The sequence below is a fragment of the Dendrobium catenatum genome, unplaced genomic scaffold, assembly GCF_001605985.2.
Source record: "Dendrobium catenatum unplaced genomic scaffold, ASM160598v2 fragScaff_scaffold_1355, whole genome shotgun sequence".
Classification (NCBI taxonomy): Eukaryota; Viridiplantae; Streptophyta; class Magnoliopsida; order Asparagales; family Orchidaceae; genus Dendrobium; species Dendrobium catenatum.
The window spans coordinates 820487-841818 of NW_021319817.1; the positions used below are offsets into that span (position 1 = coordinate 820487).

Here is a 21332-nt window from a genome sequence, read left to right on the forward strand (position 1 = left end):
TTAAAAAACAACTTTCTAGTACAAAAATTTCTAGTTCAAGAATTTTTTGTAATAAAAAAGTTGTTTTAGAAAGCAGCAAAAAAGCTATTCCAAACGAAGCTTTAGCTATTTCTAAATCTAGGCACATAAAGTTAAGTTTTGTTTACCAGAGATTAATTTCTCAAGATAAGAAAAATAATAATAATAATAATAATAAAGTTAAGTTGTATTTCTCCCGTAAATATTACATCTATTTTATTTTTCAACTTCATTTAATGTATATTAAATTAGATAACATAGTAGTCATATCAAATCTTTGAGAAATTTGACTTTACATGCACTACAATATTCAAAATTAGAGAAATATATATATATAGTCCAAAACTTTCTTCACAAACAATGTCATGTGATATCGTCCACAATGAGCCCTTCATGTTGTTAGTCCTATCATTGACTCATTTCCTTCCCAAGCGAGCTCCCATTGTGAAATCATTTTCCCTCACACACCACTAGCTCTGTCGATTAGCTTCAATAAGTAGATCACAAATTAAATAATAATAATAATAATCTGAAATAAACTTTCAAATGTATTCACCCAAAACAAAAAAAGAAACAACAGACATTTATTCAATTATGGGCATTACAAGATAATAAAGTCAAAGTTTCTAAATCATTCTAATTTACACATCTTATATTGAAATAATTAATTAGAAAACAAATGCATTTGCATTTATTACAATCAATTTATTAAGAATTTAATAAAAATAAAATATAATTGTTGAAAATTTTTATATGCTCTTTAAAATTTATAAGGTATTATTATAAACAGCGATAATTATATATATATATATATAATTTGAGTCATTCAAATTTGAACCAATTAAAACTATTTTTTCTCATGACTAAGCTCATAAATACAAAAGAGAAGAAACCTTGGGAAAGAAACTTGGGGTTCATTTGGGCTGACTTTCTTATTACTTAAAGAAACTTTCTAGTACAAAAATTAAACTTTTTATATTAAAAAATTGCTATAATAAGCAGTAGAAAAGTCGTCACAAATGAAGTCTAAATGAAAGTAAATGTTTTTCAAACATAGTAAATGAAAGTAATTTTTTTTATTTCTAGCATTATAAATCATATAAATAAAATTTCCTAAATGATTCTTATCAACAAATTTAATATAAATAAAAAAAACTCACCGTCGATAGCTTCAACTCTCAACAGCAAAAAGGTACATTTCGCATGCCCTAAATAGGACCATCGGCCTCCTTTCCCTGCATCGACTCCAGTGATTCTCTTGCGATCACCCAGCGCAGCCTTAATCCTAGGGTTTTGCTCATGCGTTTTCCCTCGGCGGGGGGAGTGGCTTCCTCCGCTCAGGAATGTATCCCTTCTTCCTTACTTTTGTTGCCCTATTTTCCTGTTCCTTATGCATTGTTCTCCTATTGTCTTGATCGTCCCTCCTTGCTTCCGCAATGGCGATCTATCAAGCATGGTTGGCAGACCCTGGCTTCCTGAATGGGAAAACCAACTCTCAGTCTTCTGTTGATGCCCTTACAGGAGCTTCTCCTTCGATCTCTTTTTCAGAAATCAAAACCTCATCCTTCCTAGGGCTTACTGCTCTGTGAATCTCAGAGGATGACTAGTCATGTCTTGATCAAATTGAAACGTAATTTGGATTATTGATGTGTATTTTTCCCATTGTTCTTATTTTGAGAGTAACTATTTCATGAAGTTAACTAAGTGGTCTCCTTTTGTGGACATTGCGGAAGAATCCCCAATTGTGCCAGTATTGATTTCATTCCCGAATCTTCGCCCTCAGTTGTTTGCACCTCATATTCTTCATGGGTTGAGTACTATTTTGGTCGTCCCCTACGTGTTGATGATGCCACCGCAACTGGATCTCGTTCGTCAGTTGCTAAAGTGATGGTGGAACTAGATATAATGAAAAGTTATCCTGATAAGGTTTGGATAGGCCCGAAAAAATTAAGGTTATATTGAAAGTGTTGTGATGGATGAGCTCCCATCATTATAAATCTCTTGCTCATGCCAAAAAAGAATGTGCTCGTTTGCATCCACCTATTGTTAAGTACCCTGCTTTGTCTAGGGAAATTGTTAACAATGCTGGTAGTGAGTTGGTTGCTAATTTAAATGTTTTTCCCTCCTATGATGAGCCTAATCATGTCCAAGATAATGGTTGTGTTGCCTTATTCTTGAGAGATAATGTGGATGTTGGTGTGATGGGTCAGTGTGGTAATGAAATAATACTTAATCCTTTGGTTGATGTTGAGGCCGGTCATTCGTCCGAGGTTGTCGTTTTGGTTTCCTTGGATCATGTGGCCTCTAATTCGATGCCGATAGCGGGGGATGATCTGTTAGATGGTGGTCTGGGTGTGTTACCCTAGTAGATGGGAGATTTTGCTCCTTCTCTAGCTCAGGTAGGGGTGTCAACATTGGACCCGACCCGAAAATTTCGGGTTTGGGTTGGCCCGAACCCGAAACGGGTTGGGTTCGGGTTCAATAATTAACCCATTTTTTACCCGAGTTTTTGACCCGGGAACCCGAGATTGACCCGTTTTTTTACCCGTTCTTGACCCAAAAAAAGGAGTTTGACCCTTTTTTGGACCCGAAAACTAACAATTTTTTGTTTGGTCATTCGAGCCGGGTCGGGTTGACCCGGACCCGAAGCAGGTCGGGTTCGAGTCTGAAAAACCGGCCCGTTTACAGAAACGGGTCGGGTTCGGGTTGACCCGAATAGTACCGGGTCAATTTCGAGTTCAACCCGAACCCGACCCGTGACCCGAAATTGACACCCCTAAGCTCAGGTTGAAATTGGCAGTGAATTCCCTTTTGCTGGTAATGATTTGTTGGTCCCCATCATGGTCAGGACAGTTGTTATTGAGGCTTCTTCACATGAATATATTGTGTCTCATGGTGCTATGGCTTAGATGGTTTGGTCCCCATCTATTTCACCATCACTCTGAACAATAGATCCAAGATAAGATTAGAGAGAGTCGCCTTAGATGGTTTGGTCACATAAAAAGGCGGCCTTCCGACGACCCAGTTAAGAGAGTAGAGGTATTAGATTTGACTTGTGTTAAGAAAGGTAGGGGTAGACCTAAAAAGACTTGGTTAGAAAATATTAGGAATGACCTTTCTTTATTAGATTTAAACGAGAATTTGGCTTTTAATAGGACACAATGGAGAAAAAGGATTCATGTAGCCGACCCCACGTAGTGGGATAAAGGCTTGATGTTGTTGTTGTTGTTGTTGTTGTTGGTGCTATGGCTGTTGACCCTTCTTCGAATGACTTAATGTGGCTCAAGGTGTTTCTGGCTATAAGTTGATGGGTGTGGGTGATAATGTACTTCATGATATTAATTTGGGGGTGGTGAACAATGATTATACTAAGTTGGATCCTTCTAATGCTTCTTCTATGATGCCTGCTGATCTGGCTGTCCCAAACGAAGCCTGAATCGCTTGCCTGTCTTGCATGCGTACGCACATATAAATATGCATATGAAAAGTGTGAAATGTATAATAAATTTGAAGGTAAAAATATGTGAATCCATATCATACAACTGTGCAACAAGCATTATTTTTAAGTATTGCATGAAATAAAATTATTATAATCTCACAAGAATTTATGAATTGCTATGCAAATCACTTTATAAGCTCATAAAACTATAGAGAAGATGCACATACATACTGAGCAATTTCTAAAAAGGAGAAATTAACATATAACCAAAGCTAGGTTTCAAAAATATAACCAACAAAAAAAGAGTTCAAAGTTGAAGGGGATGATAACAGTACACACATAAGAGGGAATTTCCAATTTACTAATGCCAAGATATGACCTAAAAGATTTAGGATGAGTTGCCCCGTTTAATAGGTAGGTCAGATTAGGGTTCAATGTTCCAATCTATTTTTGACTCGACAAATTGCAAAATTGCAAATCCATCACAACTAATGGTTAAAATATTTGCAATGTACAATATTGCAATTGCATCTCATCCCTCACTCTCATTGTCTCACACGCTCCTGTTCTAGGTTTTTCATTTTTTTTCGTTGCTGCCTTGCTCAATGCTCGTTTTTCCTTCTCCATCCTCATCAACTGTATTATTGACAGGTCGGGTTATGGTCCAAGTTTTCAACTAGCTAATTAAATGGGACGGGTTCAAGTAAGATGGTACAAATCATGTCAATTTTAGGTTGGACCTGAACCCGACCCATTAACCCATTTTTAACACCCTATTCCAATTTATCTTTTTATTTTTGATTATCTAGGGTTATACTTTGTGATAATAAAAAAATAAATAAGCATAGACTAAACCCCATTTTACCAATCCTTCAGTTCTCGCAAACCAAAAGGAGTGTACCTGAATCCCTTGATAGCAGCAACTTGATCAGCTATGTATAACATTACAATATACAATTCTCCTCAAGCGAGCTTTCTGCATCAAAGAGATGAAATCATGAATCTGCAGGCTGATCTTAAACTCACATTGACAAAAGCAGAAACAAATCCAACTGGTTTATTCACGAGTCAACAGAATAATCAAAATACTAAATTCAGTTTAAAAAAAAAAACCGTCATAACAAGTATGCTGATCAAAAGGGGGCTTGGTTCAACAAATGACTTGAGCTAAGGTTTTGTTTGGGATGGCTTTCTTATTGCTTCTTAAAGCAGCTTGTAGTATAAAAATTTTAATTTTTTAATAGAAAGTTGCTTTAAAAAGCAGAAAGAAAGTCATCCCAAACGAAGCCTAAGTTATAAATACTGTCAGGTAACAAGAAAAGTTAGATAAAATGAATAAATTTTCAAAGTAAATGAAAACAATGGAGCAATGGAGTTAGTTCTAAACTGATTCTTCCCTACATGTCCACATGCTTCAAGGATATGTAATAATTGATTAATTGCAGTAGTAGTTTGCCCACCAGGTCATTTCCAAATTACTGTACTGGGATATGATGCCTATTGCTGCAGTAAAAATAGTGATCCCTGCTGTCAGTGTAATGCCAGTTTCACTTGTCTTTCCCATCTTAAGCCGGCAAAAAGCAGGGTTTAGAAGCTGTGAATTGTGAAGCCATTCTGCCATTAAGGTTTCGTTTGGGGACAACTTTAGTGCTGCTTCTTAAAACGACTTTTTAATATAAAATTTTCTAATTCAAAAAAATTTTATACTAAAAAACTATTTTAGAAAGCAACAAAAAATCTATCCCAAACGAAGCCTTAATCAAGTCAACTCAACATGTGCTCCGATTTAAGAAACTGTAGATTGTAGAATGGATGTCTATGATAGAAATATGGCCTCGGCCTACTCCGTGTTGGTTCTGCTAAATAAGAATGAAATTTAACTATTGCCGCGGCCTTTTGGTGTTTGGTTCCGATTGGAGCCTTCCCTGCCAAGTGAAAAGTCAATAAAATGTTCATGAAATCAGCAGACTAACAGAAGACATGCATCTACATCAAAATAATACTAATAAAAAGAGAAAAACCATCAGATTTCAGGCAAGCCAGCACTTGGCTCATTTTGGTGTAAGATGTAGTTGGAGGCAGGTGGGAGGAACTCAATTGTTAGAAGTGAGCTTAATGGTCTTATGTACAAGTGCGTACTCAAACTTGAGAACTCTGCTAGTTCAATTTAATTTGACTCCAGCGTAAGCCTCATGGAAAAAATAATAAAATAACAATAATACATCAATTATGGGTTGGAATCAAGAGTGGAGTAGAAGCTGGACAAACGTAAGAATTGTGTTCTCTATAACTAAATTTATGTAAAAATAATAAACATCATTGAATGCCAGTTAACTTTATTCGAAATATTGAATAGCAACATTAATCTGCAAGTTGACTATCATGGCATATTACACATCAACCTGGATATTATTGCTGCAGACCGACTCGATTTTTGTGTCTTGATGAAGATTATCTGGTTATAGATGCCTACATTTTCTGCTTATAGATGACTACATCCTGTAGAGTATTTTATCAAATTATTAAAGTTATTTGACATTAAACCCATATTTGAATGCCCTGAGCACTATTTAGAGATTATTCTCCTATCCTAAATGTCCTAGAGGTAATGCCTTATAAATTTGTAAGGCAGCAATGCTCTTCTTTCCACTTTGGTTGAGATCGGTTCCTCTCTTTCCTCTCATTGAGCTGCATCAATAATGGTATTAGAACCAGCTTCCGAATTGTTGATTCAATGAGTGCTTTTATGCTAAATCTATCTATCTAGAGTCCTTGATTTATTGTGTTCAGGTAAAAACATACCCTTTTACTGATTGCATCTTGTTTTTGACTTTCCTCACTGTTTTCTGAATTGATTTCCTACTGGTCACCATAATGATTTGCTGTTTTACAGTTTATTGCTATTGCTTTCCAACCCAAAATATGCAGCCCCACGCCTAGGGGTGCAAATAAGCCAAGTCGGCTCACGAACTCGACTCAATAACCAGTTCACGAGCCGAACTCAAGCTCGAAATGATTTTTTTATTTGTTAAATAAGTGAGCTTATATTCGCGTTAGAGCGGACTTGTTACGTTAGCTTGTTAAGTCCCTTGAATAGCAAAGATTGTGAAATGAGTTGAGTGGAGCAAACCTGGGGGACTCCACAAAAACTGTGATTTGTGAGAATAAACTTTAAGATTTTTTTCTACAATTAAGCCTCTCTCCTCTCTCCTTTTAGGGTTTCATAGTTCACATTTCGCAGACTTAACGACTCCACTCACACACTACCATCTCTTCGTCAGTTCTTCGGTTCTTCCCCTTGGCTCTCTACTCTCACTTGTGCTTCGGCCTTTGAGGACCCTAGATGTTACGCCAACAGGGACGTGGCACGTGCCCTCTGATTGGGTGATTTTTCTACAAAATAACAACGCTATATTACAATCACGGCTAAAGCTCGCATGTTCTCTGATAGTTTCAAGTCCTTGAGTAATGAATTATAGGATATACTCGACAAGCATAAATCCCTTTTGTTAGTTAAGGTGAACTCAAATGTATCTCCTTAGACAAACATCCATCCCAAGTTTATAAGGTATTATTGGACGAAGAAACCCATGGCTGCCGACAATGTTTCAAATTGCGCAATTAGGTATTGAAGCGTTTTTTGTTCATGAGACGAGGCGTAAGCCTCAAGGCGTTTTGAGGCGTAAGCCTCAAAATAAAATATTGCGTTGAGTGCAAATAAATGTTAAGAATAATTTTTTATATAATATACAAATAATATGTAAAAAGATGACATATTATCTTTCTATTGAACTATGAAGTAACACAATAACATATGAAACAAAAAATTGTACTAGACATAAAGTGTTTAGTGATAAATTGCATGAAATATAATTGAAATACAAATTACATGAGAAAAAAATTATTAAATATAGAAACTGCATAAAAGTATCATATAACATTAAGTTCAACTTCAAATTCTTTCTTTCTTAGCTCCCTAATTATCTAAATTTAATTTCTAAAAAGTAGGCATCTGTATTGTATCACTGAGGGGATATTTAATTGAGTCGTCATTATAAAAAATTGATTTCTCCCCTGTCTCATCATGTGGAGTCCAATAGCTCCCAATATGCCTCTTCTTCATTTATTTCAGGCATCTTACTCTTTCATAAATGTATTTCATAAACATAAAGATGAGATTAATACTCCAAAATTTTTAGAGGTGGTGGTGGTGTGCAGCTTTCAAGTGATCCTTGACGATGATTATGACGGTGGTGGATGTGGCGAAGGCGATGGGCTGGAGGTTGAGAGGAAATTGCTGCGACTTGAGGGTGCACGAAGTATGATTTGTTCGGGGCTTTACTTTATGATTTGTGTGTGTGTGTGTGTATATATAAGGCGGGCCTCACGCCAATGAGGCGAGGCGAGCCTCAACAAAGTTGAGGTGCAAGCCTCATAAAAGAAACTCGAGGCGTAAGCCTCGAGGCGTTTTTCACTGGAATTGCATAAAGGCGAGCCTCATATTGCGCAATTTTAAACAATGGCCGCCGAAAAGGTTCATTCTGTTAGGTTGGGTGGACTACCTCCTTTGATTAAGCAAACCAGAGATGCTAACAATCGGGAATGATAGAACTATGGGATCTTGATCGGGCTCATCTTCATTCCCCCCATTACCCGTTTTAAGTATGTGGTGATAAATTTCAAATTATAAATATCCCTAAAATCTAATTTTCAAAATCCTTAAAGTTGTTACTATACGCTGGGTAATCAGTACCTATCTCATGACTAGCCTTAATAGAAAGTTTTCTCTTGTTATCGGGAGGGGTAATTAACTATAGGGGCTTATGCCTATAGAAAACCAGAATTCAGATCATAAATTCCTCGCAAAATGAGGACGAAATTTCTAGGTAGTTTCTTATCTAATAAAACCTAATCTCCCTTTTGAAAATTTACCCTGGAATCTAAATCTGTTAAAACTCTCCCCGTCAACAAAAAAACGGCGCAGAGAGGCTAGGGCGCGAATTTCGGAGCCCACATTAACCCTCAATTGATTATTTCAATTGCAATTCTGCAGTTGGTGAGTTCTGTGTTGTGTCTAAGTTGTTCCACTATAATTGAATGATATCTTAAGCTTAAGACTTCAACATTAACTACAATGAAAGTAAGGGGATGAATCATCCAATCCCTTCCACTTTAAATATATGGATATTTGTGTTTCCCCGCATATTTGCTAAATTATGCATTCCCCACAAATCTCTTCCTAAGTTTCTTATTTAAGACTTACAAGTGGCGTAGCTAGACTGTTAGACATGCATTCCCCACAAATCACCTAGAGTACATTTTTTTATTAGCCCTCCCACAAATGCGAAGTTGTTAGTGTTGTTGGCCAATGTAGGGCATAACAATTAGGCAAAACCATGAAGCAAAGTGTTTGATTGTATACCCCTTTCAGCATTGTGGACACGCAAAGTGCAAAGAGATTTTTCTGCAAATGTTTGCTTTAGTAAAAAGCTCCGACAAATGCTTGCTTTAGTAAAATAAAGTGCACATCTAAGAACTAATAAACACCCTAAACTTTAATATTTAGAAAACACTACAAGGTATATAAATACTTAATAATCTATATAGAAAATAAAGTTCTAAGAACATTTATAGCATATTCAATCAAATATTAATAACAAAAAGCAGTGAAAGATAGTAAGCAAGTTAAACTTCAACTTCCAAGAGATCAAAGAGGTTTGATGCGTACCTTAAATAAAGTTAGTATAAATAATTAATACAAATAATGTAGCACATCGGGAAAGAGCACATGAAAAGTTTGACGAGGTGTGCTGGAGGAGAAATGAACCAGAGGGTGGAGGAAGAAGCACACATAATTATCAGAGAGAAAAGAGAAAACAAAAGCGTAAAATGCTATAAAAAGAAACAAAGAAGAAAATCACATAAGAGAAGCTCGGAAAAACAAATAACAAAGGGAAAAAAAATGTACTGAAAACGTCGATAGGGCAATAAAGTAACGGAGCAAATATACATGGGTCATACTTACTTGATTGACAACAAAAGTAGGAAAGATTAGAGAAACAAACTACCACAAAAAGAAATCAAGAAGAACTTCACTTAGGTTAAGGAAAGTAATGACAAAAATATGTATCCATCTTTATAAGCCACTTGAAGCGATGAACCAAATGACAGCAAACATGATAACGATGGGTCAATGGGAATAGCACACAGTTAGCCGTGTTTATGATGCTTTTATCTCTTCCTCCTTTTCAATTGAATGTGGATCACATAGTGATTACTTCCTACAACATTACTCCTTATGCGCATAACTCTATTGCACTTTTAAAAATCTAAATCCTTTGTTTGTTCCTTAGATATTTTAAATACCTTGGCATAACGAAAGTATGAACATCATATTATAATTACTTAGGACTACACATCATCATGATTCTATCTTGTTGATAGCTGACAACTCTCGAAGATAGTCCATTTCCTTCCTTTTCAAAGCTACCAATTCTTCACATGCCACTAAATTGATCTTTTAAGATAGTGGCTCCCCTCTCTGTAGTTGCTGACTAGGATGTTAGAATCTTAGCTACTTTTAAAAGATCTTATGAAATTTTTGGGCACTAATCTAATGTTTACATCAGCTTTTCACCTCAAACTGATCATCAAAATGATTTAGTAAAAATAGCAACATTCTTAGATCTCTTGTTAAAAGAATCTTGGTGATTAAGATCTATGGTTACCAATAATAGAATTTGCTTATAATAACTTGGTGAGTAAAACCGCATGTCCACCCATGAATTGGTTCATGACATTTCACCAAGGATGCCATGACTCTTCCTCAAACAAAAGTTTTCGACATCAATACTTATCATGCACCAAAAGCCCAATCAACTTCATTGTAGAAATGTACGAGTCACTCTTAAGCCTGTTCAGCAATGTACAAGATACCAAAGGCACAAGAGAGCCACGACTACATAATCACCTGATCCTAGTAAAACTATCAACTTATTAGAGAGCAGGGACTAAAGGTGGATCAAAGTTGAGCCTAATAAACCAATTATTTAACCCATTCAACCAAAAAACTTAGTGAATTGTTGAGAGTAAACCTCTGGCAATTTAACACCAACATATTTTTAAGATATTCGAACAATTGCCTACAAGACCATGCATCTAAGATTCATCTAGTGCTCTTTCTCATTGTTTTGTACAAGATCTATGTTTCAGCAGTAGCTTTCCATCTAAAGCATAAACGGGTTTAAAATCACCTATACTCATACAATACAGGTCATAGTTAAGCTTAAATACTCACAGAATCTGATAGTTGATCATTTATGTAAGTCAGTGATCTCAACATGGCTTCCAGAGTATCTCTTGAAAGCTGAAACTTCACTTCTACTTCACCCAGATGGGATTTAGCATAATCTTGCAACTACAAGACAAAAACGTGGACAAGAAAAAAAGAATGCTAAGTTTTGCAACAGAGATACAAAATAAATGAACTTAGGGAAAAAAAAAAAAAGTTAACATAAACCTTCAGAGGGTTTACCAAAAGAGTAGTTGTCAGATTGAATTTCGGTTAATGTATAGCACTTAGCACATAATTTGACAATTGCTACATAAACTAGGTTTCAAACATAGTTTACCATCATAAAACAATGAAAAATATATTAGTTTAGTTACATGAATACATTGCCTATTAGGTTTCCAGCCAATACACTCTTGGTTCTCTACGAACGTCTCCTGAGAGCATAAACGTAAAGAGAATCTAGAGAGCCATTTTGATTGTGAATGTGATGTAGAACGAAAAAGACGGCTCTTCCAGATCAGCGATTTCACGTTCCAAACCTTCTTAGCAAGAGGTGTCAAGTGCTTGATCTGTGGAACAACAACTAGGAGAAGTCTGGACAGCAACGGATTGAATTTTGGGGCTGGCCAGTTAGTGTGGAGCTGAAGAAAAACTGCTGGACAGCAGTTTAGCAGCTTTCAGAATTCTGAACAGCAACTCTACAGGGCGTAAACAGCTGCTAGAGTCCCGTCTGGATAGTATTATTGCTGAGCTATTGCTGAGTTTGGGAGCCCGGGTAGCTTCCTTTCAATACAGAATTTCGGGACAGCATTAAGGAAGATCCAGTGAAGGGGGAACACAACGGGATATGGGGAGGAATTGGGGAATTATTGCCTTATTCCAACTCTCAGCCTAGGGAAGCAATTAATGGCTGGAGCTTTGATGTCACGGCTGGTAGGAAGGAGGAAAGAAGTAATTTAATGCCTTGGGGAATTAATTCCTAATTCCTTATGTAGGGGCCGACTGCTTGCATGAAATAGGGAATTAACTGGATCTTAAATTCCCCAAAATCAGTGAATTGATTTGGGGGATTAGAATAGGAATTAAAACTCAGGTGGGAGTAATTAGGTGATTTAAAGCTCTTTGATTTGAGTTTAGGAAATTTCAAAATCTGAAATTTAATTTCAATTTTGATTGAAATTGGGGGGAAATTTAATTTGAAAATTGATTTCAAATTAAGAGGCCATTAATGCATTAATAGGGGAATTAATGATTTTGGGTAGAATTTAGAAAAGAACTAAATAAGTCCCTTTTGAATTTGAAATTCAAATAGGATGAAAATTGGAAACTTTCCAAAATAGCTTTCATAAATTAGGAAAGATTTCGGATTTCAAAATACATGATTTTGAATTTGAAATCAGCCCAAAATATGAACACCCAAATTAGGCAAGGATTTCAATTGGGATGAGGTGGTGGATAGTGGCCGGCGGCTAGAGATTGGGCCGGCGGCATCCAAAGGGGGGTGTTTGGCCGTGAAGTTGAGGGAGGACGAAAAGATGACAAAGCAAAACACGATATAAGATAAAACGAAAGATGCAAAGAGGAGGGTGGTGGATGAAGACGAAAATACAAAGAGAAAACCACGAATCCGGTTGTCTCCAAGGTTGGTGGGTGATTCGTTTTCCCTTCTCCAAGGGACTTCACATCACGAGCCCGGACCCATCCTGCGGCTGGTGAAACTCTTGATTTCTCTCATAGAAATCTCACTCTCATTCTCTCTCAAGAACAAATTATAGAACACAAAATTTTTTATATCAAATTAACCATCCTCTTACAATAGCTTAAGGCCCTTATTTATAGGCCATATCATGAGAAAAATAGAAAATTACAAAAATGCCCCTTTGGCAATAACACTCAAATAAACTAACCTAGGGGTTAAACTGGAAATAACATAAAAAATAGCTAAAATTCATAAAATCTAATTTAAATAACAATTTAAATTAAAGCCGTCAATTTACGATGCCTCCTGTGATAGATGCGCCAGATCTTCGTGCCGATGTCCGCATCATTCTCCCCAGGTGGGAGAATACTCGACTCCGTCGAGTTAGCATCACAACTGCCCAGGTACAACTTTGGACGGTTCTTTGGAGACATAGTTTCATCCTTTGAAATGGTTAATAAACCCAATGGGCACTTAAGCTCGCCAATTTCCTTAACCCGAGTCAAGGGATCACCTTCCAAACTGTCGCACTTCTTTTCGTCTGCAGAAACTTGTTCACTCTCCTCGATGGCTTCACTGGTGATAGGATCAATATGGAGTTCTATGGATATCACCTCCAGAGCTTCCTCAACCTTCTCTGTTATAGGAGTGTTCACTGGGTCAGGAGAAACCTTTAAGTCAACCAAGTCTTTCTCTGCGCATTTCTCCTTGTCAACCAATTCATCTTCTTCTTCATGTTCTTCCTTGATCACCTTAGGTTTCTCTATGATTTGCATAGTGAGTGGGAGATGGAAGGCTTTATTGGTCTCCATCCATTTATCCACTCTCTCTACTCTCTCTCTGTCTCTTAGTGCCTTCTTTCTCTCTTTTGATGACGGGGTTTTTGCATAGAACGGTGGGTTAGTCCTGCCTCGTTCTAGGTGATCGAATCGTTTGATTGTTTGACGGTGGAAGTCGGCTAAGTCCGCTTAAGTCTCCTTGAGATGTGACTAATGGCGCCCACTTGACCTACTATCCAGTCTAGCATCATCCCAAGTCGATCCGAGTCCATGCTCTGATACCAAACTGATGTAGAACGAAAAAGACGGCTCTTCCAGATCAGCGATTTCACGTTCCAAACCTTCTTAGCAAGAGATGTCAAGTGCTTGATCTGTGGAACAGCAACTAGGAGAAGTCTGGACAGCAACAGATTGAATTTTGGGGCTGGCCAGTTAGTGTGGAGCTGCAGAAAAACTGCTGGACAGCAGTTTAGCATCTTTCAGAATTCTGGACAGCAACTCTACAGGGCGTAAACAGCTGCTAAAGTCCCGTCTGGATAGTATTATTGCTGAGCTATTGCTGAGTTTGGGAGCCCGGGTAGCTTCCTTTCAATCCAGAATTTCGGGACAGCATTTAGGAAGATCTAGTGAAGGGGGAACACAACGGGATGTGGGGAGGAATTGGGGAATTATTGCCTTATTCCAACTCTCAGCCTAGGGAAGCAATTAATGGCTGGAGCTTTGATGTCACGGCTGGTAGGAAGGAGGAAAGAAGTAATTTAATGCCTTGGGGAATTAATTCCTAATTCCTTATGTAGGGCCCGGCTGCTCGCATGAAATAGGGAATTAACTGGATTTTAAATTCCCCAAAATCAGTGAATTGATTTGGGGGATTAGAATAGGAATTAAAACTGAGGTGGGAGTAATGAGGTGATTTAAAGCTCTTTGATTTGAGTTTAGGAAATTTCAAAATATGAAATTTAATTTCAATTTTGATTGAAATTGGGGGGAAATTTAATTTGAAAATTGATTTCAAATTAAGAGGCCATTAATGCATTAATAGGGGAATTAATGATTTGGGTTTAGAATTTAGAAAAGAACTAATTAAGTCCCATTTGAATTTGAAATTCAAATAGGATGAAAATTGGAAACTTTCCAAAATAGCTTTCATAAATTAGAAAAGATTTCGGATTTCAAAATACATGATTTTGAATTTGAAATCAGCCCAAAATATGAACCCCCAAATTAGGCAAGGATTTCAATTGGGATGAGGTGGTGGATAGTGGCCGGCGGCAAGAGATTGGGCCGGCGGCATCCAAAGGGGGGTATTTGGTCGTGAAGTTGAGGGAGGACGAAAAGATGACAAAGCAAAACACGATATAAGATATAACGAAAGATGCAAAGAGGAGGGTGGTGGATGAAGACGAAAATACAAAGAGAAAACCACGAACCCGGCCATCTCCAAGGTTGGTGGGTGATTCGTTTGCCCTTCTCCAAGGGACTTCACATCACGAGCCCGGACCCATCCTGCGGCTGGTGAAACTCTTGATTTCTCTCATAGAAATCTCACTCTCATTCTCTCTCAAGAACAAAGTATGGAACACAAATTTTTTTATATCAAATTAACCATCCTCTTAAAATAGCTTAAGGCCCTTATTTATAGGCCATATCATGAGAAAAATAGAAAATTACAAAAATGCCCCTTGGGCAATAACACTCAAATAAACTAACCTAGGGGTAGAACTGGAAATAACATAAAAATAGCTAAAATTCATAAAATCTAATTTAAATAACAATTTAAATTAAAGCCATCGATTTACGACGCCTCCTGTGATAGATGCGCCAGATCTTCGTGCCGATGTCCGCATCAGAATGCTTCATCAAAAAAGGATTCATGATAATGGCTTGCATTAAAGATAATGGTGGACAAACCAAAGAACTTCAAATCACAAAAGTTTGCATCAAGGATCAAACAATAACGCCATTTTTTTTTATTGATTATGAATATGCTTACAAAAAATGCTGATGCATTACATCAACCCAACTCAAGAATCACGGTCAGAACCAAGTCTAGATTGAACCGGAATAGCACATGAACTTAAATAATATTTATTTTATATGGTTTTTTTTATTTATATTAGAAAGACATTATGATTTTAGATAATTTTTTATTTTACATAAACATAAAAAAAATTGCATGCCAGCGTAGTACTTTATTATCATTTGCATTCATTGAAATGTAATGGAAATCTCCAAGCACATGGTTGTAGAATACACGTGTGTATCTCCTACATCATCAAGAGCCAATACTAAAGTAACAACAAACCATAAAGGATGTGAACATTTTCTTCCTTACATTGCAGAAGAGAAGAGAATACTAAGTAGCATCTGAAACAAACCTACAAATTGCAATATAAAGCTACGTCCTACCAGGAGAGGTGATCCAGTGCATGGGGAAGAAGTTTGCTTCTTCAACAAGAAGAAGCTTAAGAAGAAAGGGTCGACGATACAAAATACTTGCCTTCAAGGTAATGACAGAAAGTCGATTTCCAGGTATTGAATTCCTTAACTCCATGCTCCATGTCATTGACTTCAGTCGGTGAAGAGTTGCCTGCATCGACAAACTTGAGCCATTAAACAATTATTATTATTAAGAACATTAATGTATGGCAGGTAATGCAATGTACCAAAATTGGGGCACATTCAAAAGTTTAAAAATACTTATTTGTAGTGTGAGGTTGCGCATATCAAATTCAATTCAGATCTAAATGATTTCTATTGTCAGACAAAGGTTTATGATTTCTAATATAAATCTTTAAAAAAATTATGTTAGGGTGTACGGATACAATTCCCATCAGAATCCTTTAAATTTGTGACACATGGCATTTAAAAGTCAAATCATAGTTGATTAATTCATCTCTGATAAAAAATTTGTGGAAAAATGAAGATATTTATAGTTATTTTAAAAGCAAATTATAAAACTTTGTAAATATTTTATATCAAAATTTTCAGACATTTGTACCCGCTAGGTCTTCATTGTGGCATTAAATATTAACAAATGAAAATATTCACAATAAATAAGAAGGCAAAACAATAAAATTTGAAGACATTTATGTCATATAAGGAAACAAGGAGAAGAATATTTCTCATCGATTGAATACTTGATGCATGGCAATATATAGATTGTTCTAGAAAGAGAACTAAACAAAATAGGAGAAAACTCTACAGTTGTACAACCCAAGCTTTAAGGAACCAAAATAACATTCCTAACTAAATGTGCATAATATCTTTCCTAGTTGGATATATACAATATGATTTTATTTTGAGCATTCTATTATAATACCCATGAATACAAAAGATGTCCAGATCTGAACATTCCAATATTTTTTCAACAAAATGAGAAGTGGAGACTCATTGCAGTGAAACAAAAGTCATATATATATATATATATATATATATATATATGTTTTTACAAAGAAATGTAAATAAATAAAACAGAAAGAAATACGCCACTACAATCCAAACAATCAAGCCTCAAAATTGTATAAGGAGATGAAATCTTATTAAAATCTCCAAGTCCCTCACTTGATCAAGGAGTTGACTCTAGGAAAATAAAAGAGTAGCACATCCAACTAAAATTTTATTCAAAACAAAAAAAAAATACTTTTTTTGTACAAGCCTAAGACCCTTCTTTAATAATAATAATAATAATAAAGAAGGATTCCCTCTCCATGATTAAACCCCTGAAACCTTATATTTAATGGGAATCTCATCATATCCTACTACTAACAATTAACACCTAATTGCAAACATAGGGCAAAAATTATGCATCTATTCTACTTCTTTCAAAATAATTTATCTTGCTCTTGCATTCTTTCCCCTGTTTGCTGTTGATTTTCTTGAGGTGGAGCTGATTGAGTGCAGCTATATTTGTGAGGCTGTCATCAGTTCTGCTGGTCTTATATTTGGGCTTCTGGTTGGTTGCTGTATTTGGAATTTCTTGCAGTCCCATGGTCAAATTTTATGAACACATTCACTTTCTATTGTAGCTCCTATGAGTTTTTTGGCTGCATCATTTTGATATTGATTGTATCAATGGTGGTTGTGGTCGTGGCTTTCTTCTAGGCTTGTTATCCATAAGCCTTAATCTGCTGGACAGGGCTAATTCAATTCTAGTTTGCTGCAGCATCTATGATCTCCATTTCTATTTTGGTGGTTATTTGGACTGCCTTTACCCCATGTTCGTCTTGCTCTATGGTGCTATTATCTGTAGGAGTTTTTTACTTCTTAATTTGGATTGGGATATGTTATTTTGTTTGTTTAGCTGGCATGTTATTGTCCTTTTCTTTATTGGTAATCTGGATGATTTAGATGCAGAATTTGAGAAGCTCTTTCAACACTAGTAGGATCTATAATGTTTTTTATTATATTGTTAATTTCAACCATCTCTTTATTTGGTTGTTCAATTTGCTTTTTCCTTGTAACTGCTTAGGGGTATGTTGCTCCTATTATTGCTTGAGGCTTGGCACCAGGCCATGCTTGGAGATGTTTAATTATAGCATGTATGCGGTATTCTTTTTCTTGGAATTTTATGATCTTGGTAAACATAGATGTTCCTACATTTCTGTTTCTTGGCGTATTTGCTGCTTCCAGGTGCAGGGGCAGGTACATCACTGTTTTCTTTTAAACTAACCTTTTAGATATTACTGCTTTCTATAAAACGTCCTATCTCTTGTGCTTGTCTTCTCTTTCTATGTTGGTTTTCTTGCAGGATTTCTTTAGTGCAGGTCTTTGGGATGCTGATTTTTTGACAGAAAAATGGCGGCTAATGCTAATTGTTGATCTTTTCTATTTTTTAAGTGATGGCTGCTTGCCACCCTATGATGTATCTAGGTTGTTTTGTACTTATTTTTAGTAGGGACTTTGAGCTCTTAGGATTCTTTTTTGCTTTTTTTGTAGCTCGTTCGAGCAGTAGTGAGCTCGAGGTCCCTTTTAAGGATCTTGTAACCTTTCTTTTAATCAACGCATAGACCCCTCCATGGGTTTCCAAAAAAAAAAAAACCTAACCTACAACTAAAGACCCATAAAAGAAAGCTCACTTGTTGAATTGAGGGGACTACGTGATTAGTAGAACCTTCCACAGCAAAAACCCATTGAATAGCTATGAATAATTGATGTAGAAGAACCACAATAACATATGCAAAAAACACCAAACTCGTTGCTAGAAAATAGCTCCACATCATTTAATCATTATCTCGTGATATGCACTTATGAATATATATTATCAATGTGTGTCTGCAGGTGCCGACCGATATTGATAAATATTTCCACAAATCTCTTTGTTGCATCGAGATGTGGATATCCATGCATGTATGTATAGAAGCATGTTTGTGTATTAGTAGCAAAATGCTTATCAAAACTGATGTAATGTATTACTGGCATCATCACCATTAGTCATTGGAATTTTTTTTAAGAGTATTTATCATGTATTTTTACTTTGCGTAATATTCTCCTGGTGAGAACTTTATATGTATCAACATTTAATATAAGAGCTAAACCAACTTAATCCCTCCTTTAAGCTAACCAATAGTCTCTCCCTCTTCACTCCCCTCATAAAAGCTGTTAGATACCCACTTTCCCTTGAAAAGCATAAAGTTGAGTGCCATTTTGGAATCTATATGCAGCTATTCAACTTCCCCACCATAATTACTCTATTTTTCCTTTCCAAGACCCTTGGTCGGCTACTTCCTCTTGGTCATTTCTCTCTTGTGATAAATACTCGTGTAATATCTTGAATACTTGTGGAATGAATGAAATTTAAGTGCGGAAATTCTCTTGTTCCCTTGCACCTTCAAGTGAGGAATACTTGAGAGTGTAAGTAATGACATCGAAGGGTGATAGCATTCACAGCCAAGTACTACACATAGAGCTTATCTTCAATATCATTATTATGCACCTTTGGTGGTTAGGTCTCCACAATAAAGCTACTCTAGTATTATCATTCACTCTATTTTATTTCCTCCCTCAGCTTGTCACCTTCTATTTCACAAAACATAAGAATGCTATAACTTTAAGTTTACATCTCTACGTGAATCTCCAACTAGTAACTAGTTATAACGTTGGTTTGAATTAAAAGGAACATTGAATATTTGCATTTCAAAACTTCATCACAAACCTTTTCGTTTAATCCTGCATCACATTAGTATCAAAGAAAATCATCCTTGTTTTGTTGCTGCAAAAATATTTAGTTTGTTTTAGTTTATTTTTTGCATTTGTATTTCCTACATTATAAACTCAGACATAGGTTGCTTGTTCTTAACATTTGCTTATCAAAATCAAATGGTTTTTTATATATTACTGCTTTATTAGGCTCCTTATCCATCTTGTTTTGATTAATTTCAATGCACTTGCATCATTTTAAAGGCATAATCATGAATACACCTTGCTGAAATTACAATTCCTGCATGCTTGTTTTGAGCACAAGACCTTTTGCTTGTTTTGACCTAACCACAGGCACTTAAACATGTCAAGCTTACACCCATAGGTATATATTGCTGAGTTGTTATTATTGTGACTCAAATCTAAGGTCTACTTTTCTTTGGCCACAACCCTAGTTTGGTTTCTTTCCAAATGACAACTTGTAGTAGCATCCATATCAAGGTCGCTCTATGGATTGTAGGCATGATGGCACTCATTCCCTTAAAAAGAACTAGAGGGTATGAGCCTCTATTACGAGTTGGACACTACATAACGTACCTTTGAGGAAAAACTTTCTAGACCTCAATCTGAACCAAATAAGCATCAGGCTACTCCAAAGGAGGATGATTATGAAATTCTCCCTTCAAATCTAAACCATTTTCTCCTTCCTAAGCCCGAAAAAATCAAGCTAATCATTTTGATAGCTATTATGACTATCTAATTTAGAGTATGTTCCATATTGACTACCTTGATGCTGGGACAAAACATAATTTAAGCACATAGTGCATAATATATATATATATATATAAAAGAAGATTAACACAAATAACACCATTTTATACATATTCATCCATTTGATGGCTACATTTTGTTGTCACCACGGTCAATTTTGAGAATTAAAATCCGAATTCAATCATACAAAAAAAATATGACATCTCCCACTTTATAAAGAAAAAAACATAAGGCATTTGGAAAATACAATCATTTCTCAAAATATCCTTAATGAAATAATTCACAAAGATTGAATCCTCCCATGTGAATTGGGGCCCCACAACTTCACTATTAAGATTCACAAATGACTAAAGATTATGTAACACGGTTTTTTATAAGACAAAAATTAGGCTTAACAATTTCACACCCGAGAGGCCAAATGACTTATGAGTCAATATGGAGGCTTTGCATCTCATCCCATGCCTGTTATTAGCAAAAGGGTCTTTATGGTCTTAATCATTATTACGCTACCTCGTGACACAAGAAGTGAAAATTTGATGATAACATCATCCAAAAAGTCAAGGTGGTACCAAATACTTCTGGCATTCATCTGTATCCAAAAGTGTGCGCGGATTGGCTTACAATTATGGACAAGAACTTCAAATGATGGTCATTTTAGAAGGTAAAAAATTTAACAAGGAGCTACAACTCTATAAATTAACCTAAAACAACCCTAAGAGTCATTTGGCCTTGCATATAAGAAATCTGTTCATACTATTAATTGTAGAGAGTTCTAGTGATCATGGCTCCAATTATGTCTTGATCACTTTAAGCACATAAAGTCAAACTGTTGTTGTATCTACTCCCCTCCCACTTGGAATAAATGAGCATTTATGTGAATTTAGAATAGCTATCCTTTGTGGGCTCCGAAAATTCGGCCTCGGCCTCCACTCGCTTTTCTCATTCGGCGAGAGAGTTTTAACGGATAAGTTCCGGGGTAAATTTTGGAAGGCAGATGGGTTTTGTAGATAAGACACTACCCAGAGATTTCGCCCTCATTTTTGCGAGGACTTTATGATCTGAGTTCTGGTTTCCTATAGGCGCAAGCCCCTATAGTTAATTACCCCTCCCGATTACGAGAGAGAACTTTCGATTAAGTCTAGTCGTCAATCAGATACGTATAGAAATACGTGCATCTGACATATAGTAGCAGCA

At 36.1% G+C, this 21332-nt stretch overlaps 1 protein-coding gene across 1 annotated transcript in view; it reads right to left on the reverse strand.

Moving 5' to 3' along the window:
* Nucleotides 1-4484: 4484 nt before the first annotated feature.
* Nucleotides 4485-21332, reverse strand: part of LOC110095418 — a 53111-nt gene continuing 36263 nt past the window's right edge. The window contains exons 6-9 of the mRNA XM_028699656.1: nt 15730-15819; nt 10755-10874; nt 9186-9267; nt 4485-5382 (exon numbers count right to left, since the gene is read on the reverse strand). Of these exons, the coding sequence (XP_028555489.1) occupies nt 9187-9267; nt 10755-10874; nt 15730-15819 (291 nt within the window). The 3' untranslated portion in view covers nt 4485-5382; nt 9186. The remainder of the gene's footprint in view (nt 5383-9185; nt 9268-10754; nt 10875-15729; nt 15820-21332) is intronic.